Genomic DNA, 27,248 nt, shown 5'->3' with positions numbered 1-27,248 from the left:
CCCTTAAAGGAAGTCTTTGTTTCTCAGTAACTGACCAAGGCACTGCTAATGTACCCTGCATTCTCTTAAGTAATCAATCCTCAGCATGGCTCAAGGAGGCTACCTAGGGAAATGGAGGCAAGATTGTGGCTAATGCCTCTGTAATTTATGGATGGTGGTCACGCTTTCCAGTGATAAATACCTCCGCTGCCCCACCTCGTCAGCCAAAATTAGCCCCCTTCTGTAGAGGGGAGCAGACTGAAGAATTGACTTTACCCTGGACTGGATGCCAGTCCAGGGGCTCTGCTTGGACCATTGAGGGCTTGTTCTCTTTCTCCCCCAATATGGGTATGGGAACTAATTTCACATCCTTGGATCCCATGTGATCCAACCTTAACCCTTTTGACCAATGGCTGCTCTGTGGCATTAATGGAAGCTGCACGGATCTTACATCTATGGCAATGCTTAAAGGGGGCAAAAGTGAAAAGGGGCAGTTGGAGTTTGACTGGAAAGGGTCTCTTGGGAACAGCCTCCAGTCGAGTCACAACTCTGGGTCATTTAGTTGGACTGCCTCTGATATAAAGTATCATTCCTTCAAACATACAGATTATGATGCTACACCAGTGTGTGTCTGGCCTCCTTTTATTTGGACTGTGAGCAATAATACTATTAATAATACTGAGCTTGATTTAGATTGCAAATTAGGGGGCTGTTATTATACTTTGTGCTGGGATGCTGATAAATTTCCTTTAGCTGTAGTAACTCGCATGCCACGCTTTGTGCCCGTCCCGGTGGATACACCTAGCAGTATGATGCTTTTTAGAGATCTCTGCAATTATTGTTGGTATAGTGGCTGCCACAGCAGTTACTGCAGCTGTTACGGCTTCTGCCCTTGCATTGTCCACCTCGGTACAAACTGCACAGACCATTAATGGTCTGTCGGCCACTGTCTCTGAAGCCTTGGATAGACAGGCCTCGGCAAATACTCAGATATAGGGACACACACACACACCATACATATATATGCACATACATACACATGCATGTACTCCACACATACATACCATACATATACATTCATATATATACACACACTACACATACACATATATATACACTATACACACCAGACATATACATACATACACTACACACACCACATACACATGCACATACATACACCACACACAGACACATAACCACACACACACACACACACACACACACACACACACACAACACACACGGCCAGTCAAGTCTAAGGCAAACTCAGCATTTGGGACATTAAGGCAGGACTGCTGTGAGTCCAGGACAAGCACAGGATACATAAGAAGCTCAGGTCATCCAAAGCTACAGAGTGAGATCTTGGCTCAGAAATAAGATGAAGAAGAGGAGGGAATTGGGTAGAGATGTGATAGGAGCAGGAGTGGTGTGAGATGTCTTTCTCTAACTGACATTTTCCAAACCTTCTTTAAACAAATGACAGTATATGCATACCCACAAGCATATGCAATATTATGAACAAGCAATGGTGGCACACACCAGTAATCCCAGGCCTACGAAGACTACAGCCAAGAAGATTGAGGCTCAAGGTAGTCAGCCTGGCCCAAATTGTGAAATTCTGCCTCAAAATGCAAGCCAAAACATAAACAAAAGATGAGCCTTATCCAGGCTGCTAAAGTACTGTGCTTGAATGTGAAATGTCCTTACAGATTCATATCTGAACACTTGGTCCCTGGCCAGTGGAACCATTTGGAAAAGTTATGGAACCTTTAGGAAGCGAAGTCTTGCTGAAGGAAGTCTGTCACTGGAGGTGGGCTTTGAGATTTTACAGCCTGGCTCCACTTCCTGTTCCCTCTCAGTGCTTCCTATGTGTGGATGAAATGTGACCAGCTAGCTTCCTGTTCCTACCACCATGCTTTCCCCTACTGTTACCCTACCTTCCCTACCATGACGGATTCCATTCCTCTGAAACCATAAGCATCAAGAGACCCCTCTCTCCTCTAAGTCATTTTTGGTCATGGTGTTTTACCACAGCAACTTTAAATTCTAAGTTGCTTTTGGTCATGGTGTTTTATCACAGCAACTTTAAAAAGTAACTAATAAAAACCTGATCTCAATCTTCTATAAATACTCTTATTTTAGCAAGAGCACAAAGTCGGTATTTTAAAAATCCAGCTTTATATACTTAAACTGTATCACAATTAGACAACAGAATTTTCTATTTTCAAGGATAAGATACATGAATTAATACTGATGTATACCCCTTACAAAATGTCTACGTACTAAAATTGCTATGGTCTCTAAAGATAGAGAATTCATACCTCTTAGATTACAACTGATCACACATTGTTCTTTTGAAATATGGTCACACAAACAATCATTTAAGTAACAAATGTCACCCACAGATACAATTACCTAATCAACAGAAAACTATGCCCTTGACCCTAATTACCAAGCATCACAAGAGAATCATCTCTAATTAGATGGTGAGTTGTAATCCTCCATCCACAACTAGAACGTGTCCTGTGACGTATGGCGACTCTAAAAGAAACACAACCGCATGTGCCACCTCAAGAGCTTCTCCAAACCTCCCAAGAGGGATGTTCTTCTTTAAGTGTTCTTCTTTCAAGTGTTTTGTCATATCCGTGTGAATAAATCCTGAAAGAGAAATGCTAATTCAGTTGAAGGTATACATACAAAGATGGCTGTTCATCTTTTATAAAGAGAAGTTGCTTCTGAAAACTTGTCATTATTAATAAACATTATTTATAAAATACAGAATATTGATTGCAATTAATTAAGTGTACAATTTTATTCACTTTAACTCAGTGAATATTTGTGGAACACAAAAATGCCTGACTCCCAAGTCCATGAGTCAGTGCTTGACAAATATAAAGAACGATAATGCTGTAGAATGAGTAGGCAGATACAAACATGAATAAAACAATGCATTCTTAGGGAACTATAATCTATAGAAAGAGGAAGTAATTGCTACATACCCAGTTTTAATGTAATAAATTCTGGTGATTCTGCTTATAAGGCTATAAATAAAACACTATAGAAATGACTTTCACACAGGTGGGGGAGAAAGTGAGAAATGGTGTTGAGAGAAGGTATGAGGAAGATGGTCCTAGGAATTGATTTTGCAATCCTACTAAGAATTAATCCATTCCATTTACTAAACCAAGATAACTGATGAAAGGAAGCCCAGGGTTCCAAAGTCCACATAAGAAAGTCTTATGATCATGTCTAATCCTGATAAAGATGTGCATAAAAAATGAAATTTTAACTCAATATTGGTATAAATGCAATAGAGTGTGTGAAGAGCAAGTTCTAGAGAGTGAAATATTTTATATTCAGTAATTCACAATGATTGTATGTACATATCACACATGCACAAACACCCCAGGATCAACTACGGTTTAAGATAGTGGTTCTCAACCTTTGGGTTGCAACACCTTTGGGGGTTAAATGACCTTTTCACAGGGGTCACATATCAGATATCCTGTGTATAAGATATTTACCTTATTATTCATAACAGTATCAAAATTATAGTTATGAAGCAGCAATGAAATAATTTTATGGCTGGTAGTCACCACAACATGAGGAATTGTATTAAAGGGTTGCAGCATTAGGAAGGTTGAGAACCACTGACTTAAGAAATTCCAACAAGATTATAGAGATAAATATATATCATTAATAAAATGTTACCATTTTAATTAATACTAAAAAAATTTTGAGACATGGTCTCACTAGGTAGACCAGGCTAGCCTAAAACGTCTATAAATCCACCGGCCTCTACCCTTTTAAGGAAGGACTAAGACTGAAGGCATATGCCACCATGCCCAGCTCCAATCACTAGGTGTTCTGTTTTTGTTTTTGTTTTTTAAGCACACACTAACCTTCATGAGAGCAGCTGGTATGGGGAAAGTTTATAGTTCAGGGTGACAAAGTGTACTAATTGCCAGACAAGTCACAGGAAGTGAAGTTCACTGGACACTCACAAAAGAAGTTTCCAAATTGGCTCATGTTAAAACTAAATCATTTATAAATTCAATTATAAGTCAACTTAAATGTACTATCCTTTACAAATGACATGTTGATAACTGTGAGCTAAATACTGGATTCATCTGCTAGCTCATTCTGTAATGCTATATATAAAATTAAGTTTACTTTGGGGTTTCACTTATGAAAACTTAAATGCTTTCTTTAAAGTCCTGTGAGTTTTTTTTTTTCCTACCATAAAATCTAATACAGTGAGATGTTACTCATAAAATCTGAGAAGAAATTGAAAGGTCTTTCAACAAGGACAGTGTTAAGACCTGAAAGATACACAGCATAAAATAATGTTGGTATTCGTGGCATAAATGAAGATTTCACATCTGTAACATTAAAAGAAGGTTATATGTGAATTCCACTTTATCACTACAGAAAACAAGGTGAAATAGACATGCCAAAATGCTACCATTCTCATTTGGTTATTTTTGGACACCAAAGTGACCATAGTTACCAGAATTACAGACCAGATGATGACTTTCTTTGTACTTTTCTTTTTAAGCTGTCCACAAAGACTCTGTGTGTGTGTGTGTGTGTGTGTGTGTGTGTGTGTGTGTGTGTGTGTGTGTAATCTTTGCACTCAGATAAAATTATTGAAAAAATATGAACATTATGAGTTACAGATGATCTATAATGAGGACCACAAATAACAAAACTAATGTTGTATTACTTGTGTTTGTCTATGAGAATATACTGTAAAACACAAACCCCTCTACAATAAAAATCTCAAAACATTTATTTGGAAAGTCAGCACCATTCCCTCTCATCTTTAATACAGTGTGGGAAGGAAAGGATGAAGGCGGCAGCTGACACAGATAAAGCAGATAGCCTCTTCGGACTTGCAACTGATAAACAAACCTGTGGTTGTGAGATGGAAGTCTCACTGAATAGCCCTGGCTGTCCTGGAGCTCCTATGTCGTCGAGGCTTGTCCCAAACTCACAGAGACCCATGCCTCTGCCTCCTGAGTGCTGTGATTAACGGAGTGTGCCGCCACACCTGGCCCAAAGACCAAGCTTAGTTCTTAAGGGAGGAGCCGGAATTCAGCAGAATCCAATTCTCCCAAGAACCCTTGAGTTTACTGAGATTCAATGCCCTGTGTTAGCACACTTCTTTTTAAGGATGTCCCAGAGAAAATGAACCCTATAACCACCTCAGATTATCAAAGTTGAGTGAAATAAATTTACTAATGTTAATGCTAACAACTTCATGTTACAATCCCTAACCTAAGGCTCAGGGGACACAGCAGAAGAGAGGGTGGGAAAACTGTAGGTCAGTTGACCAGGATGTCTGCTATGAAATAGTTTTTACCTGCATATGACAGGAATGTTCAACAATATGGTCACCTAAACAAGACACATACAATGGCAATGCCAGGTGACAGGGCAGCATAGAAGGGGGGGGGGGGGGATCTCAGAAGGCCTGACCCCAAGATGAAGAGCTATAGCCAGTCAATGGCTACTGAGAAAAGGAGACTCCCCAATAGGTTACCCAATTCCCAGGATTCAGTCCTACATAAATACCCATATAAGCCGCACTAAAAGGACTCAGCACGCTGTTACACATGTATAACACATGTATGTATATAACAATAATAACTGAAGAAGAGGTCATGAATATGAGAGGGAATTAAAGGAGAAACAGGAAGAGTTGGAAAGGGAGGGATAGAAATGATATCAATACAGTATTCATGTGTAATCTCAAATTTTTTAAATTAAAAAAGAAAAATCTGTGTTATCGTCTCAAAGAATTCATGATACACCTGCCTTTTATTCTTTAAAATTCTAACAAAATTGGCATAAAGTATTTCACACTTAACTCCATAAATTCATGTATTTTAATCTAAAAAAACATACTAACAAAAATAAGCCGCAAGAGACTACAGTAGTCATGGTCTATGAACACTCTTGTCAGTTTAGGTTAGCAACTTTGAGGCCGACTTCTATCAGGCTCTGGTGGTGTTTGCTGTGGTGAGGAAACCACTGGATTCTGGTTCACCAATCAAGATTCTGTTCCCTGTTCTGTGATACCATACAGTTGTGAGTGAAGGAAGCCGAACACTAATTGACACAGGGGTGTCTACATATCACAAGATTAACAAACAGATCAAAGATGGCGGGTCCCCTCTGGTTTCCTTCGGAAGCACATGGCTGACTTTCGAGTAAGAAGTTATGACTAGAAGGTTAACAAAAGGAGGGGGAAAAGCCCCCGTTTCTTTTTCTTTTTTCTTTTTCTTATTTTACATATCAATCCCAGTTCTCTCTTCCTCCCTCCCATGCTCCCCCACAACCCTCCCATCTCATTATCCTCCCCTATACTCCGCAAGGAGGGTGGCCTTCCAGGAGGGTGTCAACAAAATCTCTCAAGTCATTTGGAGTAGGGACTAGGTCCTCCCTCCTGCCTCTACATTAAGGGAATATCCCTCTATGGGGAATGTGCTCCCAAAGTCCTTTCATACACCAGGGATACATCCTGGTTCCACTGTCAGAGGTCCCTTAGACTGCCAGGCCTTCTAAATGAGACCCACGTTCGGGGAGGTCTGAGTTAGTCCAATGCTGGTTTTCCCAGCTATCAGTCTGGGGGGTCCATAAGCTCCCCCTTGTTCAGGTCAGCTGTCTCTGGTCAGCTGTCTGCCTGGTCTTGACCCCATTTTCTTATCACACCACCCTCTCTACAACTAGATTCCAGGAGTTCAGCTCCGTGTTTAGCAGTGGGTGTCTGCTTCTGTTTCCATCACCTACTAGATGAGGCTCTCTGATTGAATATATGTTAGTTATTAATCTTATTACCAGGGAAGGGTATTTAAGGTAGCCTTTCCACTGTTGCTCAGATTGTTAGTTGGGGTCAGTCTTGTAGGTCTCTGGACATTTCTCTAGAGTCAATTTTCTCTTCAAACCTATAATGGCTCCCTCTATTATGGTATCTCTTTTTTTGCTCTCATCTATTCCTCCCCTGACTCAATCTTCCTAATCCCACATGTCCTCCTCTCCTCCCCTTCTCTTTCTCCTAACTCCCAGTCCACTCACTGGTCCCCTCCCACTCCCGATATGCTCAGGAGACCTTGTTCCTTTCCCCTTCTGTGAGGGTCTTTGTATGAATCTCTTAGGTTCCTCCTTGTATACTAGTTTCTCTGGCGGCATGGATTATAGGCTGATGATCCTTTGTTCTATGTCTAAAATCCATATATGAGTGAGTACATACCATGTTCCTCTTTTTGTGACTGGGTTACCTCACTCAGGATGGTTTCTTCAAGTTCCATCCATTTGCCTGAGAATTTCGAGATTCCATTGTTTTGTTGTGTTTTGTTTTGTTTTTTCCCACTGAGTAGTATTCCATTGTGTAAATGTACCACATCTTCTTTATCCATTCTTCAGTTGAGGTGCATCTAGGTTGCTTCCAGATTTTTGCTATTAAAAATAATGCTGCTACAAACATAGTTGAACAGACGTCTTTGTTGCATGGATGTGGATCATTTAGGTATATGCCTAAGAGTAGGATTGCCAAGTCCTGTGGTAAACTGGTTCAAATTTTCTTGAGGAACCACCATACTGATCTCCAAAATGGCTGTACAAGTTTGCACTCCCACCAGCAGTGGAGGAGTGTTCCCCTTTCTCCACATCCTCTCCAGTATAAGCTATCATTGGTGTTTCTAATTTTAGCCATTCTGACAGGAGTAAGATGGTATCTCAGAGTTGTTTTGATTTGCATTTCCCTGATGGCTAAGGATGTTGAGCACTTTCTTAAGTGTCTTTCAGCCATTTTGGATTCCTCTATTGAGAATTCTCTATTCAATTTTGTACCCCACTTTTTAGTAGGATTATTTGGTGTTTGGGTGACTTGCTTCTTGAGTTCTTTGTATATTTTGGAGATCAGCCCTCTGTCAGATGTGGGTTGGTAAAGATCTTTTCCCAGTCTGTAGGCTGCCGTTTCTGTCACTATTTGCAGATGATATGATAGTTTACATAAGTGACCCAAAAAAACTCTACCAGGGAACTCCTACAGCTGATAAACACATTCAGCAAATTAGAGGGATACAAGATTAATTCAAAAAAGTCAGTAGCCCTACTATATACAGACGATAAAGGGGCTGAGAAAGAAATCAGAGAAACATTACCCTTTACAATAGCCACAAAAAACATAAAGCATCTTGGGGTAACGCTTACCAAACAAGTGAAAGACCTATATAGCAAAAATTTTGTGTCTTTAAAGAAAGAAATTAAAGAAGATACCATCAAATGGGAAGATCTCCCATGCTCTTGGATAGATAGGATAAACATAGTAAAAATGGCAATCTTGCAAAAAGAAATCTACAGATTAAATGCAATCCCCATCAAAATCTCAGCACAATTTTTCACAGACCTTGAAAGGACAATACTCAACTTTATATGGAAAAACAAAAGACCCAGGATAGCCAAAACAACCCTGTACAATAAAAGAACTTCAGGAGGTATCACCATCCCCAACTTTAAGCTCTACTATAGAGCTATAGTCCTGAAAACAGCTTGGTATTGGCACACACACACACAAAAAAAAGACAGGTAGACCAATGTAATGGAATCGAAAATCCTGATATTAACCCACACATCTACGAACACCTGATTTTTGACAAAACAGCTAAAATTATACAATGGAAGGAGGAAAGCATCTACAACAAATGGTGCTGGCACAACTGGATGATGGTGTGTAGAAGACTGCAGATAGATCCATGTCTATTGCCATGCACAAAACTTAAGTCCAAATGGATCAAAGACCTCAACATAAATCCAGCCACACTGAACCTCTTAGAAGAGAAAGTGGGAGGTACCCTTGAACAAATTGGTACAGGAGACCACTTCCTGAACATAACTCCAGTAGCACCAACACTGAGATCAACAATTAATAAATGGGACCTCCTCAAACTGAGATGCTTCTGTAAGGCAAAGGACACAGTCAATAAATAAGAAATGTTAAGCGAATCTCTTATGATAAATCACTTGGGCTGTAGCAAATGCCCTTTGCCAATGCTCATGAACCATATTTCCCTTAGAAATATATTTACAGTTCAAAGTTTACATACAATTATCTCTTAGGTACCCACCCCATATATCACAGAGCTGAGAGAGGTATTGGGGTCCCTAAACATTCCATGCACCTACTATTATGCTGTCTTACTTTCCAGTTTGTCTTCTTTCCATGGCCCCAAAAGACTCTCTTCATATCATTTGTATTTGTAAAGCTCTAGAAAGTTTTTTCCGCTCCCCTGCTTTTGCTATTTGTGTATTCACAAAGTCTTAAATGGCTATAAAAACTATAAACTATCAGTAGGTGCCACTATCCAATGGGGGATGCTGCTGCATTACTTTGCTGGACACTTAGAGGTTTCCAACTGGCTACAAAGCCATCATCCCTTAGATTAAAAAAAAACAAAAAAAAAAACAAAAAAAAACAAACAAAAAAAAAAAAAACAGTAAGTGAAATGGCATGCATTCTAATGCATTCTAGCAACTTAGAATAAAGACATTCCACTCTACTTCCTACTGGATATATAATGACATGACCATGGGTAGAGGGGTTGGGAATCAAATTCAGGATTTGCTGGGCAAATGCTCCAGCTCTAGGCCACACTTCAAAGTCCACTTTTAAAATCAAGTCTTTAGAGTCTGGGATACTCTGGCTCCTAAAAGTAAGCCTGTGGTGATATTTTGTTTGTGCTCTAAAAATAAAGCTTACCTGAAGATCAGAATGTAGAGTTAGCCACTAGTTAACCATAGAGGCCAGACAGTGGTGGCACCACCTTTGATCCCAGCACTTGGGAGGTGGAGACAGGAATATAAGGCCGGTGGAGGAGACAGGATCTCTTGCTCATTGAATCTGAGGATTCATAGAGACAGGAGCTCAGCCCCTTCCTTCACTCTGAGGATTTAGTAGAGCTAAGAGGTCTCTCAAGTAGCTTCTCCTTTACTTCTCTGATCATTTAGCATTTACTCTGATATCTAACTCTGGGTTCTTACTGTTAAGACTAATTAGGATCATACTACATGGAGTGTACCTCTTGTCTAGTGAGAATTTATATTTTGTAATCTCTGAAGAGAGTACATTTCATTGATTCATTTTGACGACAGTCAATCTATCAAATATTACTTCTCATATTCATTGATTTCCAATTAGCGAGATCCATCTATGATAACAACTTTATAAGCCAAGTAGTAGTTAATACCAAAGCTGAGCAAGTACTTTACAGAACAAGATCTTTAAAGAACAGTCAAGAATTTAGGATGGAGATTTATTATTTGCCTTATTCTCTGTTTTCTCTGCTACAATTTGCTTTTCAACTATTTACCTAATTGGAACCTCCACTTGAAGTCAGGAAACCTTCACATAAAAAGAAACAAACTAGTGGCCTGAAGGCTGAGAAGACAGCTCAGTGAGGAAAGCACTTACTATACTAGCATAAGGCCCTCAGTCTGGATACCCTGGACCCACAGCAAAGCCAGGCATGGCAGCACAGGGGACCAGCACTGGGGAGCCAGGGAAGACTGACAGATCATAGGCTCTTACTAAGTGAGCTTAAACAGTGAGCTTTGGCTTCAGTAAGAGACCCTGTCTCAAAGAATACAGTGGAGATGTGATTGACTGGCCTCCTCACGTGAGTACACGGGTAAATACACCATAAGTGCACATTTGAAAGCTCTGTTCAAAGTAAGTCAACAAATAATCTACAGAATTAATTTAATCTTGTTATCTCAACTTGTACTGTATACACACAGACAGACAGACAGACACACACACACACACACACACACACACACACACACTATAATATAACAAAGGTTACCCTACTAAGTGGCCACAAGTTTAGAAACAGATTTTTAGGCCCAATATGAATTGCACTGGAAAAAATCAGATCATTACAAAAGACTCTATGGCATTTCCATAACAGCCAGGGAGCTTTAGGTAAATTACATCAAATCCCTGGCCACAATTTTCTAAATTGTCAATGTGACTGAAATAAGTGAGCTGTGGTAGAGCAAGACTACAATCCAGTATAACTAGAAATCATGGTGAAGGTCCAGTCTCAAAACACAGGACGATCTCCAGGGGTCTCTTACCATAATGTATTCTTTAATTTAAAAGCAAAGATTTTTATGCAAAACATGAGGTATAAGAAAAATTTTTTGGTAATTAGTTCATTATTTTTTTCCACATTGACACTATCCAAATGTCAATTAATGACTATCAATTTATCAATTATGGACAAATAAATGGCCTTTCTTAATACCACAAAACCATACTATGGTTATTGTAGGAAGTCTTCACTGACCTGGTGCGACCACATTTACTCTGATTTTCTTCCGTGCAACCTCTTTAGCAAGCGAGCGAGAAAACCCAATGAGCCCTCCTTTGCTGGCACTGTACACAGACTGGCCCACATTGCCTTTTAAGCCAATTATACTCCCTGCATGAAAGAGGAAACAAAGCAAGTGTGAACCAATTGGCTTGTTATCTGAGAATTCACAGAATGTACAGTCCACAAATAAGAATGGTAAACCCACCTTCCTCCATTCTTTGCTAAAATGAGTAACTCTAAGTTCTGTCCTGGGAGCGGTAGCATTGAAAGGATTCAACCTGATCCACACACACAGCTAACAGAAACTGGAAGAAATGATGTAAGCCCACCAGGACCAGGGAAGAGGTTTGCGTGACCTGTTACATGTATAAAAGGTTGGAAGAGGTCAGGTAAGAATCCTGGGTCTGACAGTGTGACAGTAAGAGTGAGAAAATCCCCCTTGGTGCAGACATTTGAACACTCGGCCCCAAAGTTGGTGTCACTGTTTGGGGAAGTTTAGGAGGTGTGGCCTTGCTGGAAGTGTGTAGTGGGGGAGGGGGGGCTTTAGAAGTACATAGCTTCACCCCACTTCCAGTTCTCTCTTTGCTTAGTGCCTGAGGTTGAGATGTCATCACCTCTCAGCTTCCTGCTTCTGCCACCATGCCTGCCTCTTGCATCCCCACCATGATGGACTTGTATCCCTCAGGTACCATAAGCCAAAATAAACTCTTTCTTTTATAAATATTCTCAGTCATGGATTTTATCACAGCAACAGAAAAATAACAAACATGGGCAGAAGTTAAAGCCAGAAACATAAAGTAAAAACTGGATAATTTTATGATTCTATAGTAGATATAAACAAGTATTCACTTTCATATACAAGAATGAATCCAGTACATTTAAACTACTGTCAATCAAAAATTCCTAACAATGCAATTTTGCTACTTCTGTTTATATTTACCTTGTACTTGCTACTAAACATTACTCACTGACCTTGTCTAATAAACATGTAAGAATAATTTATAACTCAAATATCAATTTATGCAAATACATTCTGGCAAAACAGAAGTAGGGAAGTAATTTTCTGGACCACCGACCTGTGCTTACAAAATAAAAATTGAACAGGAACCTAACACACGCACACAAAATTGAAATTACTTTAGAAAAAGGGAATATTCTACTTTTTTATTGTATTCAAGAAGCCCAGTGTTGAAATGTTTACTTACATTACACAGTCAACCATTGTTTGATGACAGTAACTTGCCTTAAGAAATACACTGTAAGGTGGTTTCACAGGAGTGAGAGCATCCCAGAGTATGCTTACATAAAACAAGCTGTTACAGTCCACTTCTCCTGCACTAGATACATCCCCCACTATTCCCAAGCTACAAACCCATGTGACTTGAATCACAGATTGACAAACAGTGATGGACAGATGTATATCTAAACATGAAGAAGAACAGTAAAATTAGTGAAGAATGATCTACAGAACTGCTGTCATTTGTCTGCTCTTCACCAGCTTATTTGGCACATTACCAACCATGGTACCTCAGAGGAGGAGAGAAGAGAGGCCATCGGGGAAAGAAAAGAGGTGGGCAGGAGAAGGGGTGTGGGGAGAGAAGAAGGAAGGAAGGGAGGAGGGAGGGAGGGAGGGAGGGAGGGAGGGAGGGAGGGAGGGAGGGAGGGAGGAAAGGAAGGAAGGAAGGAAGGAAGGAAGGAAGGAAGGAAGGAAGGAAGGAAGGAAGAAGTTCCAGGCATGGCAGAAAGGCCCAAGGGGAAACTTTCTTAACTAACAGACCATGCTCCGTTTTCATTTGGTCAAAGTAATGACTTCTGAAATACCAATAAGTCTATAAGTTCAGCCTTTTCTGTGGTACTTTTCTATAGAATAAGTATGTCCCTTATTATAAATGCATCAGTCTTAGCAACATTCTACAATTTTGAGGACTTAGGTTTCTAAAACTTATCTAAAATGTAGGTATTTTAACAAATATGCCCTGTGATATCCAGCCAGTCTCAGGTGACAGGTCTTAAGAATCCAAAATCTGAAGTGGTTAGGTCACCAATTCCTCCTAAGGGCACTAAAATTTATTGTAACTGTCTAAGGTATTGCTTGCCATTTAAAAATAAAAGAGCAGATAGTCTGCTACAATTTTCAAGTACTAAACTGAAATCAAATGCCAATATTCTGCACTTTCTGCTCTTCAGGCATGAACCCCCACAACGCCTCTTCCCTGTGATTCCAACAAACTAAAGGCTACTTACATGCACTCTGAAAAGCTGTTTAATGTTCCTTAACCCTTGGCACTAGACAGATCAGTGATCCATGCAATTGCTGTAAATAATTATTATTTAGCCTCCATGCCTACAAGTTTCCTTTTTTAACTTGAAAAATTAGACTGGATTTCTTTGAAATTTTTAAAAATAAAATATAATGGCATCCTTTTCTACTTCCTTTTCCTTCCTCCCATTTGCCCCCTCCCATTTGCCCCCTCACACTACTGTGGTGGTTTGAAAGAAAATGGCCCCCGAAGAGTGGTACTATTAGGAGGTATGGACTTACTAGAGTGGATGTGGCATTGTTGGAGGAAGTGTGTCACTGTAGAGATGGGCTTTGCGGACTCATATACACTCAAGCCACACCCAATGAGACAGACCACTTGCTATTGCCTGTGAGTCAAGATATAAGAACTTGCAGCACCTTCTCCAGCACCATGTCTGCCTGCACGATGCCAAAATGATAATAGACTGAACTGTAAGCCACCACCTCAATTAAATGTTTTCCTTATAAGAGTTGCTGTGGTCATAGTGTCTCTTTACAGCAATAGGAACCCCTAACTAAAACATCTACTGATATATCACTGTCCATGTCTTGCTTAGGCAGCCATGTTGTTGAGGTATTATGGGTGTAGTATATTATTTCTAGGAATCACAATCTCACAGTACATTATCTGGCCCTTTGGCTCTTACAATCATTAAAGGTTTGACAAAAAAGAAAAGGAAAGGAAAGAGAAGTGGAAGGGAGGGGAGGGGAAGGAAAAGGAAAAGGAAGAGGAAGAGGAAAAAGAAAAAAGGAGACTGGATGCCTAACTTCTGTTGAAAATTGAGACTGCTGACATTCATATACAGCAAGTCTGTTAGATGTGTGCATCTGTGGCCTCTCCCATTCCATACAGTCTTGAAACACTGAATCTAGATGCCATTTGTCACATGGCTTCTACTGTCATTTTTAATACATGGTAAGTCACTCATTTAATGCCCATCTGACTGCTGTGGAGATGTACATCTGAGAGCTCTGTCCCATTCATCAATCAGTTAAACTTCAAGTGAATCAGTGGATTAGGTTTATATGCAGAAATTATAAACACAGGAAGGTGAATACTCACCTACATTCACGATGGATCCGCCCCGCTGGATCATCGTCCTCATGGCAGCTTTGCATGTCAGCATGGAGCCCAAGAGGTTAGTGTGAAGCTGAGATACCATATCTTCAGTTTTTGTTCTTACTAAAAGACCATCTCTACAAAGAAGAAACAGCAGGACCATCAACAAGTAGATGGACAATTCTTGTGGCTGGAGAACTGGCTCAGAGTTAAGAGTTCCAGCTGCTCTTTCAGGAGAACCTACTTCAGTTCCCAGCACCCATGTCAGGAAACTCACAACAAGCTGGAGCTCCAGCTCCAGAGCATTCAACATCCACTTTAGGGTTCCACAGGCAACCACTCATATGCTCACTCTCATACACACACAAAATTTTTAAAATAGCAAAAATAAGCTGGGTATTGGGGGTGCACCCCTTTAGTCCCAGCACTCAGGAGGCAGAGATAGGCAGATCTCTGTGTTCAAGGCCAGTCTGACCTACAGAGTGAGTTCTATGACAGCTAGGACTGTTACACAGAGAAACCTAGTCTCAAGCAACAAAGCAACAAACTAGCAAAAGTAAGTCTTTTTAAAAACTCAAGTCAAGGCATACATACAATTCTGACTTAAAATAAGTATAAGCTATTCTTTCTAGCTAAGTGCAGAGCAGTCCCATTTTGAACTTGACTTTAAAACTACTAAATAAGCTATTGATGAGCCAGAAAGAAAAGCATGGTTCTCGGCCTGTCTACCAGAGTGACAAATGTTGCCAGTGGCTAAACACAGGATCAAACTACCAAAAGGGCTAACCTACTGCCAGTTTTGCCTCATGACTAGGGTCTAATAGTTTCTCCTAAACTCATCTTTTTAAAAAATCAGCAAAACCCCCTTTCTTTTATTATTACATTTATTATTCTATAATACTACATTAGTAGTAAGCTCATTATGATCAGAACTCAGAACACTGGCTTCCTATGAGAAGAGACTAATCAGGTCTTCTGGCATGCTGGGTCACATGCTGGTGACAGTTTGTTAGGACTCATCTAATTCAACGGGACATTTATCTCAACATAGAAGAACAGGGCTAAAGAGATGACTCAATAATTGAAAGTGTACACTGATCTTCTTATAGAGGACCTGAGTTCAGTTTCCAGCACACATGTCAAGTAGCTCACAAGTGCCTATATCTCCAGCTCCAGGGCATTTTATGCTGTCTTCTAGTCTCATGAATACACACTGCAGACACACATGCACACACACATAATGTTTTTAATAAAAGAATGTACAGTTTGACACTTTCAAACTATGCCTTTCTAATTAGAAGTAAAGCAGTCTAACATGACCTCATACTAACTGTGGTGCTCTGTGTGAGAATGGCCCTCATAGGTTCGTATTTGAATACTCGGTCCCCACTTCGGGACCAAGTTTGGGAAGGATCAGAAGTGTGGCCTTGTTGGAGGAGGTATGTCACTGGGAACGGGCTTTGAGGCTTTAAAAGACTGCACTGTTCCCACTGTGTCCCATCTCTGCCTCCTATATGCAGATCAAGATGAGTCTGCAGCTGTTGCTGGTACCATGACTTCACTCCATCAACAAGACTTTAACACTCTGAAACCACACCTCCATTACACACTTTGTTTTATATATTACCTCAGTCATGGTGTTTTGTCACGGCAATGAAAAAGTAAATAAGACATAGACCTATTAAGAAAAATCTTTTTTAAAGAGATATAAGAAATTTACCTTAGTCATTGACCAACCTGTTAACACCAGCTGCATTTACCAAGAAGTTTACTGGACCTAAATGTTTCTCCATCTCTTCAAATGTATTTTGAACATCCTGTTCTTTAGCAACATCGCAGCTAAATGCCAAGTGGTTTCCTACAAAACAAAGTAAAATCAGAATTGCCTCTAAATTTTAACTTGAATTTGGAATTTATTTGTTGTATGATTAGTCTATAAGAGAAGCCTGTGCTGAACCTAGAGATGAAAACATGTGGTGGGTTCCTGCCCTCATGGACCACCCAATTAAAGGGACAGAGTGGACAGAAAGTAGAGAAGAAATAATGAGGTTTTGTTTCTTCCTCCTTTTTTGGTTTTGCTCTGAGACAAGGTCTTGCTGTGCTGCCTGACAAATGCTAGGCACGTGAAAAAAAAAACTCAGCCTGACAAATGCTAGGCACATGAAATAAAATGCCACAAAAAAAAAAAAAAAAAAAAAACCTCCAACTTTGGGTTTTCTTGCTGGGCACAGTGGTGCCCAGCTATCCCCAATGCTGGAGCTTTGCTGTACTGGGGGAGTGAGACCACAAATCCTTAAGGAGAAATAAGCTTGGAATGTTTAAAATGAATATAGCCAGGGCTAGATGATCTGGATTGAACCCTTCAGACTCATCTGCTGGAAGGAAGAGCAGTCTGTCCTCCGCCTTGCACGTGTGCACCTCCCATCTAAATAAAAAAAAAACATGTAAAGACTTGCAATAAAATCTGGGCATGAAAACTGGTACATGCCTGCAGTTCCAGCACTGAGGCAGGAGATTGCAGCTGTAAGTTTGTGGCATGGGCAGAGCAGGCTCAGTAGAGCTCCAAGTTTGATTCCCATTACCACACATAAGCAATTATACCTCAAAGGAAAAGTATCCTCTATTTAACAAGCTACTATGTTAACACGCATGATCCTTAATTTATGGTGGGGATACACCTTACTGTGTAGCCAAGATGAAACCACTGTTTGCCTGCGAACCACACACAGGGAGCAGCATGGAGTATCAGTTGGCCAGCAAACAGGAAGCAGTGCTGAATGGGCACTCGAGTTTGTGCTCACACTGGGGGGATGGAGGTAGACATCACACTGCAGGTTCAAAGCGTGTTTTGTACTGAAGGTGTCACTGTCACAGCACAGTAAGGGAATCTCAGCAATGGGGCGACTGAAGCACAAGAATCACTAGTTCAAAGCCACTCTGAATTACATATCAAGATTGTTTCCACAAAAGTACATAAATACAGCAGGCACCGGATACACCCTCAGAAGTGTAACACCCAATGCTTTCCTGATAGTGACATGTAGTTTTCTCCATTCTAGTAACAATGCTGTCTTCCATGTTGTCGTCTCACAGTCATCGAAACTTAAACTTGCAATTCAATGACTAATCCGTTATTAATACTGCGTGCGCGGGAGGAGGGGCGGGGGAGGAATTGGAATGCAATTAAAAGGACCTAGCAAAACAAATTAGTAGCTTATTAAAGTGTTAGATTAGGGTTGCTTCCCCAAGCTGATCAATCAGCTGGCTGCTACTCAAGAGTTTCTCTTTGAAATACTGCTGTGTGCCTTCGCACAGGGCAAGAGCCCTCGGGAAAATTCAATCTAGCCGTTTCTACCAGGCAGCCTGACCTTCCTGACTTCGCTCTTTTCGGTCTGATCGGGTCCTGTTGTCTCCTACCAGAGGCCCGAGCAAGGCGGCTCTCAATGTCAGTACTGGCCGTGGGGCGAAGGCTACTTCTCGGGAGTCCTGCCTGTGGTGGGCGACAGCCCCACTGAGGACCTGGCCTGCAGACTGGTCTACCCGGCCAGTGACCCGGGGGCTTGCACCGCGGCCGCGCGGCGGGGCACTTCTTCCGGTACCTACCGCCGAGCTCGCCGGCGGCGGCTTTGGCTATTTCCAGGTTTCTGGCCACTATCGCCAGACGGTAGCCCTTCTGTGCCATTAGCTGGGCTACAGCCCTGCCGATCCCCCGGGAGCCGCCAAAAACCGCACAGACTTTGTCCATCTTGAACCCCGGGACAAGCAAGATGGAGCCCTAGGAGTCAGAAGGTCTAATAAGACACAGCTGCGGGGGAGAGAACGGGGGAGACAAAAAATAAAAATAAAAACGAGTAAGCAACGCCGTCCGACAGTTGACCCTGACCATAGAGCAGGGCGCAAAGAGTTATACGTGAACGCGTCGATGTTGCGTTGCATGCTGGGACCTGTAGTCCTCGCTCGGGAGGCCTGTGCCTGTGCCTGTGAGCATTGTAGCAACTTTGCTGCAGTGCTGGCTGCCTCTTCCCTTGCTGGAATAGTCAGAGACAATAGCTCAGAGACTATCGGGTTGCCTAAACCGTGGACTTTCCAGACCATACTTAGCATCCACATTATGTCCTTTTGGGTGTGTACCTTGACCTGTTTCATCCACTTTTTTTTTTTTTTTTTTTTTTTTTTTTTTTTCAGACAAAGCCTGTTGGAAAAACATAAGGCCGTCCCCTAAGTTACTGTAGACATTAGCCTTGCACTGCAACGTTAGTATGAGGGTGGATGTCCTGTCGAAGAACACTACCAGGCTGTGGTGGCCTAGGCCTGTACTTCCAGCACTCAGAAGATTGAGGCAGGAGAATTGTAAGGGAAAGAGGCCAACTAAAGAAACACACTTTGACCCTGTAACCAGAACCAAAGAAATGCACTCTGACCCTGAAACCAGTGCCAAAGGAACACACTTGGCCCCGGAATCAGAGCCAGTGAAAGAACTAACCCTAGTCCTAAAATTACAGCCAAAAGACCAAAAAGGCCAAATGAAAGGAACACACTTGGGCCCTGAAACCAGAGCCAAATCTGACCCTAAACCTGTGCAGAAAACCAACCAACCCCTAAGCATGAGATCTAGCCAGTCTGAGCTCAAGGACTGAAATCTGACCAATCCCCACCCTGGAAATCTCACTGGGAAAACTTCATCCCCCTAAGAAGCCCTATATAAAACCCTGTGTCAGTGTGGCAGAAGGCAGCTACTCTCCTGGATTCTTCCCTCCTAATAAGTCTCTTGAATGAGGTTTGGGTGAAACCTTTCTCCTCTTTTGACAGAGCAGAGACTCAGACGACCCTGAGCACAGAGGGCAAAGTGACTGGAGCCGAACTGTAAGAACTGTAACAACTTCACCAGCAAGCACTCTCCACCCTCTCCTGCAGGAGCAGAGCTGAGGCACTGGGAAAGCCTTTCCCTGAAGCAGGGCTGTAAGCTACTATGCTTACTGTGACCTGTAGTATTCCTTGGCTCCCGAGTGCCAGAATACCTTTCCAACTGAGCTGTGAGTGCCAGAATACCTTTCCAACTGAGCTGTAACACTCAGTATTCTGGCTCCAGAGTGTCAGAGTCCTTGTGCATTCCATCTGAGCTGTCAAAATGCTTACAGGGATCACTGGACCACTGAGAGTTCAAGGCCAGCCTAGTCTACAAAGTGAGAACCTGTCTCAAAGATACAACAAAGAAAGAATACTATGAAGGGGTTCAATAAATGTGCATGCTTCTCTTTCTGAGACACAGACCTGCTGTGTTACCCAGGCTGACCTCAAACCCTCAAGGATCTTCCTCCCTCAGCCTCCAGAGTGCTGGGACTGTAGGCATGGACTACCACACCCTTTATAACTGAATGACCTGAATACTCTGAAGATGAAAGATAGCTTAGATCATTGTTGACAATATTGGGTTCCTGTGTAAGACCCTAATTCCAGGGTCCTGTTGGGCCGATGGGAGAGCCCTGCGACATAAACACCAAAACCAGGAGATGCAACAAGCAAGAGGCGTTTATTGAATGAGTGTGCACTGGGGTGTCAGAAATCTCGGGGAAAGCTGTACACCCTCAAAGGGTTCAGGCTCTTTTTATAGAGAAGACTGCAAATCAGCATACATGCATGGGGCACAAGGTGATTGATTACAAAGTATGATCTCATGTTTGAGAGATCACCCAGGTGTGACCTGTTCTTCTTTAAAAGAAAAACCATAGAATGTACCTTAGAAAGTCCCCAGACTGTCCATTGACCAGGTGTGACGCAGACAGGGCTGTTCATCTGGAACCATTTGTTCCAGGGTTGGGGTTTATTTCCCTGTTGTGGGCCAAGACTTGTGAGAAACTTCTTTCATACTCTGGCTTTCTCTTGGCTGTACATTTAGAGCCTTCAGTTATTCCACAAAGGTTTGATGACTCAGTAACTAGCCCTATTTAGCAAGATCATCCTAGCATATAACTACTAGCCCCATCACCATAGTAACCTTTCTTGTTCTCATAATTCCTGATCTTTCCACCCATGTCAATGTCCATTCTTTGTGATTTTCTATATTCTGCTTGCAAGAACTATTTTTCTTATCCTTTGCTACATCCTTGCTCTGCAAACTAAAGTCTTTCACCTGTACTCCTAAATAAATTGTTCCGCATGCTTAAAAAAAAAAAAAAGGCAGCTAAGCAGTGGTGGTGCATGCCTTTGACCTCAGCACTCCAGAGACAGAGAGACAGAGGCAAATGGGTCTCTGTGAGGCCAACCTGATCTACAAAGCTAGTTCTAGAACAGCCAGGGCTACACAGAGAAACCATGTCTCAAAAAAACAAACAAACAAAAAACAAAAGGCAGCTGAGTGTGGTGGTGCATGCCTTTTAATGCCAGCCCTGAGGAGGCTACTTGGTATATGGAGGGAGTTCCAGGACAGCCAGGGCTACTGGGGGAAATGCTATCTCAACCTCCCACCCCCTGGAAATAAATAAATAAACCAACATCTGTTTCTTTCTAGTGTAAACGGAAACATTTCTTGACAGAGTACCAGTAAACTGGATTCAGAAAATACAAGCCATGGTCCTGTGGTTAAAAAACATACTCACACAACCTGGGGCAACAAAATTAATTCACATAAAACACGACTGAGTTGAACTATTTAATAAAGTACAGAGTTGTGTTAACACCAGAATCAAAGCAAGAGGTCAGTGAGGAGTGAAATCGGAAAAGCTGAAGCTGCATGCTGATCCAAAAATGGGGAGGAAGATTGCTTTAGGAAAGCAGAGCCTTGTTCTTAAAGCTTTTGTTTTCTTTCACCTAAAAACAAATGGGATTTGAAGCAGCTGAAAAATACATGAGTTATTTTTCAAGTGTTCTATTTTACTGTGTTCTGATTGAGATGTGGTCTTGTCACACAGCAGTTCAGGCTGGTCTCAAACTCATGGTTGTCTTGCGTGAGCCTGATAAGTTCTGGGGTTTTTAGGCATGCCCCAACTCTCCAGGTTTCTCATGTGTTTGTTTGTTTGTTTGTGTGTGTGTGTGTCTATGATTATTTTTTCCAGAATTTCATATATACATACAATATTGGTCACTCATTCCTTATGTTCCCCTCTTAAACTCCTCCCAAAGACCACCAAATGTTCCCTTCCCAACTTCATAAAATGCTTACATAATTTATATTATATATTACACAAATATTCCACAGAGTCCTATCTTGCTGTTCACACATGGATGGGATGGGATCATCCACTGGAGCATGATCAAACTACCAAGAAGCACACCCCTAAAGAAAATTAACTCCCCCTTCCCTAGCAACTGTTAATAGTTCCTCACCTGGGAGGACAGTCATGTGCCCCCTCCCAACCATGATGGAATGCTGACTGGGTTAACCTGATGCAAGTCTTGTGCAGGCAACCACAGCTACTGTGAAAGCAGTGGTCCTGTCAGGTCCACAGGACACTATTTTGCTCTGTCTTCCTCGATCTCTGACCTTACAGTCATTCTTCTCCCTCTTCAGCAATGTTCCCTGAGCTTTAAGGGAGAGAAGGTGTGACACAGGTGTCCTATACACTTTTTCTCTGTGTTTCTCAGCAATTATAATACTCTGTGTTGATTGTCATCTACTGTAAAGAAGCTTTTCTGATGAGATCTGAGAACTGCACTAATCTATCAGAATAAGGATATACCCTTAGAAGGCATTTCGATACTATGTCCATGTAGCAAAAATAAAAGTAACAAGTTCAGTTCTAGAGTCTATGGGCTTCCTAGCCACATATTCTTGGCCAGATTTACAATGCCCATTATCAGTTTTCTCCAGTGTATAAAGTCTCAAATCGTATGAGAAAAATGTTGGTTATCCAATAGTGATGCCATGGGCATGTTTGTGCCAGGACAGACCTTATCATAGCTTTCCAGGTTCATATCAAGACTGCTATGAGTTTACTCTTCAATCAGCCAACATAGCACCTTTTCATACTATGACAGCTAATCAACAGAGAAAAAGCTTCCTAGCCATTACTGGTTTGATTTCTCCAAGTCCTACAGTCCTATGGCCAGAGTGTGTGCTGTCTTCAGCAATACTGTCATACTGACACCTTCTGATGGGTAGCCAAGAGGAAAGGCAACAGCTTGTATTGTCTTGGAAGAATGTAGGCTTCTCTTGGCTAACAACTTTAGGGGAGAAATCTAATGCTTGTCACTGGGATTTTTACTTGTTAGCCTATGGCTTCTGAGAAGAGTATTATCCCTCTGTGTAAGATAAGGAGTTAACCATTTCAAAAGGCAAAAATGGCCAAGACTTGGTGATAAAAGCCTATAATCCCTATAGTCCCTGGAGAGGTGAGGCATGAGGTGTGAAAGTCCACAGCCTTCCCTGATTACAGAATGAGCTCAAGAATAACCTGGGCAATTTAATAAAACATGGATTGAACAAAAATTAAAGACCAAAGATGGGTGGATGGCCATCAAATTGTCTCAGAGGGTAAAGGAGCTCATTGTGTAAGCCTGATAACTTGGCATACATCCTGGAACCCACACAAAGATGGATGGAGAGTACCAACTCCCTATGTACACCATGGCAACGCACCCCTAGACATTTGCATCATGCACACAATAAATAAACGTTTTTCTAAGATGGAGGTGCACATCAGTAGAAGCACTAGCACATCATGGAAAACATCCTTGATTCAATCTGTAGTGCTATAAAAAGATCAGCAAAGGCAGCTGGAGAGATGGCTGAGAGCTTAAGAGCACTGGCTGCTCTTCCAGAAGACAGGAGTTCAATTCCCAGCACCCACATGGCAGCTCACAACTGACTGTAACTCCAGTTCCTGAGGATCTGACACGGCTACACCAATGCACCTAAAATAAAGTTAAATTATAAGTAAAAAAAACAGACCAGTAAAATGATTAACCAGCCTCAACTGCCCCTTCTTCCCAGAGATCATAAAGTAGGGTCATAAGAAAACTTATATAAAGTCATGATATAAGAATATTTTTAGTGCTGAAGATATAGTTCAGTGGAAGACCAGCTCTGAAGAAAATAACCAAGTCTAGTTAGCGCTAAAGAGGTGCATAGGTTATTATGAGTCTCCTAGTAGCCACAAAAAAATGGAAATATAACTACTTACATGGAATAGTTTCTCTGTGTGTGTGTGAGAGAGAGTGAGTGTGTGTGTGTGTGTTTGTATATGTATGTGGTGTGTGTTGGGGGGGGGGTACTGGAGACTGAATCCAGGGATTCATGTATGCTGGCAAGTGACGTGGGCCATATTTCCAGCCTGTGTAGAAATATCTTTGGGAAACAGACATAGTAGTTGTGTAGCAAATTGGTCAGAGTAACATTCCCTTCTCAGGAGTCCTCCCAAAGGGCACATGATGCTAAACAGTGCTCTTTATGAGGGGGAAGAAAGACTGTAAAGGTATCTTTACAGAATCTATTATAATATATTTAAAGTCAACACAGTAGGAAATTCAACCCCATATAGGAAATTCAACCCCATAACCTAACATTCAGACACAAGAACAGGTCTTTGTGTGACCAGAAGGATTAGGGAAGAAGGCTGAGTACAGGAAAAGTGGGAATGGGCTGGGTTCTAGGAGCTTTAAAGCCATATGCAAACATTACACCGGAAAGTCTTTGCATGCTTTTGACTCTGGAAGTCAAATTATAAAAGCTACATTTAAGAATCATCAGCATACACCAGGAAAATTGGAGCATGCCTGTGATCCCTTCACTAGGGAGGTTGAGGTAGTAGGATCATAAGTTGGAGGTTTACCCTGAATTACAAAGGGAGACTCTTTGTTAAAAGTGATGTTTGAAGTGTGATCCTAATTAGTCTTATAAAAAACAAACAAAACAAAAAACAAAATAACACCAGAATCAGATATTGAGGTAAATGCTAAAAGATCAGAGAAGTTTAAAACAAAAACAAAAACAAAAACAAAAAAAAAAAAAAGCAGCCCACTCACTTCTTACCTCTCCGAATTCTTAGACAGATCCTGTCTCCACCCAGCCTTATCACTTCCTGTCTCCTTTCTGTACAGACTTCCAGACCTCTATGATTAACTAGTGGCTAGCTCCAATATCACACAACAGATGTCAAGGTGTGTCAGGTTCAATTTAAAGCCTCTCCCATAATACACCCACATGTGATCTTGGAAAGGCAAAAGCTAGTTGGTCAAACTGCCAAAAACAGCGGTCATATTCTTGGCACAGAGCAGAAAAGTTTGATCATTCCAAACACTTCTGCCCACTTCATAGCAAAATCCAGGGTGATATTTTTCCATGCAGAGTAATTTTAACAAAAGCATGTGTTTTTAGAGCTGTGCCACCTGTCATAAAGGTCATTAATGTGTGATGTGGGGTGACATTCAGCATTCTCCAAACCTTCCACCTTTCTCCCAGTGCTCACACAGTAGATGGGAAACTGAGCATTCCTGTCAACACATGCATCATTTTAAACCCCCAAGGTTATTATTTATTTTTCTCTCTTAATACAAAATCATTACTAGCCTGGATAAAGATCCCCCCCATAACAACCTGTCATCTTTTAGTTGAAAGGATTACCTCATGAGAAGGCTTTGCCCTAGTCCCCTGGTAACAAAGTCAGGGCTTGTAAATTAAATTGGGTCTCCCCTACCCAGCAGGACAATGAAGAAAGCCATCATGGGAATGCACACTCCATCTCAGGACACATGTCACTTTCCTGGTATGATTTTCATCATATTCTATACTGTTGTTTCATTTAAACCCACATAGGATATATTTCTTCTGGGCTCTAATCATCAAAAGAAAAAAATCCCTGTACAGAAGGTCTGTTATACAAGTTTTAGAACATTCTTTCTTTGTATTGTTTTCCTGGTTATGGATCGGATACAATTTCATTGCCAGAAAATTTAAATTTCAAAGTAGGTAAAAATTCATTGAAAGCATACATTTTAAATATGCAAGTTGTTTGCTGTGTGAATGTCTTCCAGTAGAATTGTTTTAAACATGTTTTTAATTGAAAGCCTATCACCTTGGTATATGAACTTTGAAGCTACGTTAATTGTTCTTTCATAATTGTTTCTTATCACAAATGAAGATTTATAATGCCTGAGGTTCCAAATGGAAAGTAAATGTTTGTTTTATTGTATTTATATCTGGGGTGGTAGTGGTGAGATAGGGTCACCAGTACTCCAGCCTGTCCTCAAATTTACTATGTAGCTAAGAATCTTAACCTTCCTCTCTCAGTCTCTCAGATGCAGGATTTACAGGTGCATGCCACTCTTATAGCTCGCCATTCAGTTTTGTTTTGTTTTGGTTTTTTTTTTTTTTGTTCTGTTTTGTTTTGTTTTTTTGAAACAAAGTTTCACTATGTAGCCCAGGCTAACCTCAAACTTAATATCACCCAGGCTGGCGGTGAACTCAAAATGCAGTCAGCCTCCTGAGTGCTGAGATTATAGACTTGCCCTACCACACCAAGCTAGAAATTCTGTTTATAAGAATTCATACCTAGATGTTTTAACTGCTATAAAAATTTTTTTTAAATCAGCTGGGCATGGTGTAGCACACTTTTAATCCCAGCACTCAGGAGGCAGAGGGAGGTGGTCTCTGAGTTCCCAGGACAGCCAGAACTACACAGAGAAACCCTGTCTACCCTGTCTAAAAAAAAAGTAAAAAAGAATTGATAAAGCCTCTCAACACCAAGGGTGTACAACTGGACAATCCATGACTGAATTCCCCTTTGCCACCAGGTTTAGCTTCCCAGAAGTCTTTGGGAGATGATGAGCAATCTGTTTGGCCCACACTGTGTGGACAATCTAGCAACCCTATACAGCCCACGTTCTTTTTCCAGAAGGAAAAATCAGAAAGCTGCCTCTGTGTGGCTGCAGTGTTTACATGCAATGCTCACCATATTTACGATCACAAAGCAAGCTAGATTTTCTTGTTGCCATTCCTCATCCTTCTAGATCATGAGTCGTACAGCAAGCGCTCTTTGACCATTTGCAAAGTTCCCTTCACTTTGGTGTGTGTAGCCTGACCTCTGAGAACTTTATTTTATTTAACTAGTAGTATTCAAGTCCGAGAGACTGGCATGAGGGTTATAGGTTGCCTACGGCAACTCTGGAGTTTCTTCCCCAATCCACACCTGTGAATCACTCCAGCTATATCCTCTCCTTCCTCACCAGGCCCACCTTCCTTCAGGCCCTGAAAGACAAATGCAGCTCTTCCTCCAGCCTTGTCAATAGGCACTCCATACTACCACCAGAGGGCTCTGTCTAAGCTTCAAAGCTAATCTTGCTGGTCCTGAATAAAACCCTGAAACAGCTCCTACAGTATGAAACAAAATCCTCCCAGTGAGTGAGTGACCAGCACCCTGTCCTCCAGCCTGCCGGCACCGCCGCCCCCATAATCACACAGCCTCTCTCCAGTCCCACCCACAGCCTCACCAGGCACTTGGCATTCTCTATAGTAATAAGTTAAGACACACATCCATGCTTTGGCAGACACTATCTTCTCAATTTCTAATGCTGTCTCTTCCCCTAGTAA

At 41.4% G+C, this 27,248-nt stretch overlaps 1 protein-coding gene across 1 annotated transcript; it reads right to left on the bottom strand.

The window, feature by feature from the left end:
- Positions 1–2,033: 2,033 nt before the first annotated feature.
- Positions 2,034–18,540, bottom strand: Cbr4 (carbonyl reductase 4). Its single transcript, XM_051182475.1, has 5 exons — positions 18,329–18,540; positions 16,463–16,583; positions 14,729–14,862; positions 11,337–11,471; positions 2,034–2,640 (listed from the first exon to the last, which is right to left on the bottom strand). Exons 1-5 carry the CDS (start codon positions 18,468–18,470, stop codon positions 2,462–2,464), a joined length of 711 nt encoding a protein of 236 aa, XP_051038432.1. The 5' UTR covers positions 18,471–18,540; the 3' UTR covers positions 2,034–2,461.
- Positions 18,541–27,248: the final 8,708 nt, after the last annotated feature.

Source organism: Phodopus roborovskii, unplaced genomic scaffold, assembly GCF_943737965.1.
Source record: "Phodopus roborovskii unplaced genomic scaffold, PHOROB, whole genome shotgun sequence".
NCBI classification, from domain to species: Eukaryota; Metazoa; Chordata; class Mammalia; order Rodentia; family Cricetidae; genus Phodopus; species Phodopus roborovskii.
This window is presented reverse-complemented; position numbering and strand designations above follow the sequence as displayed.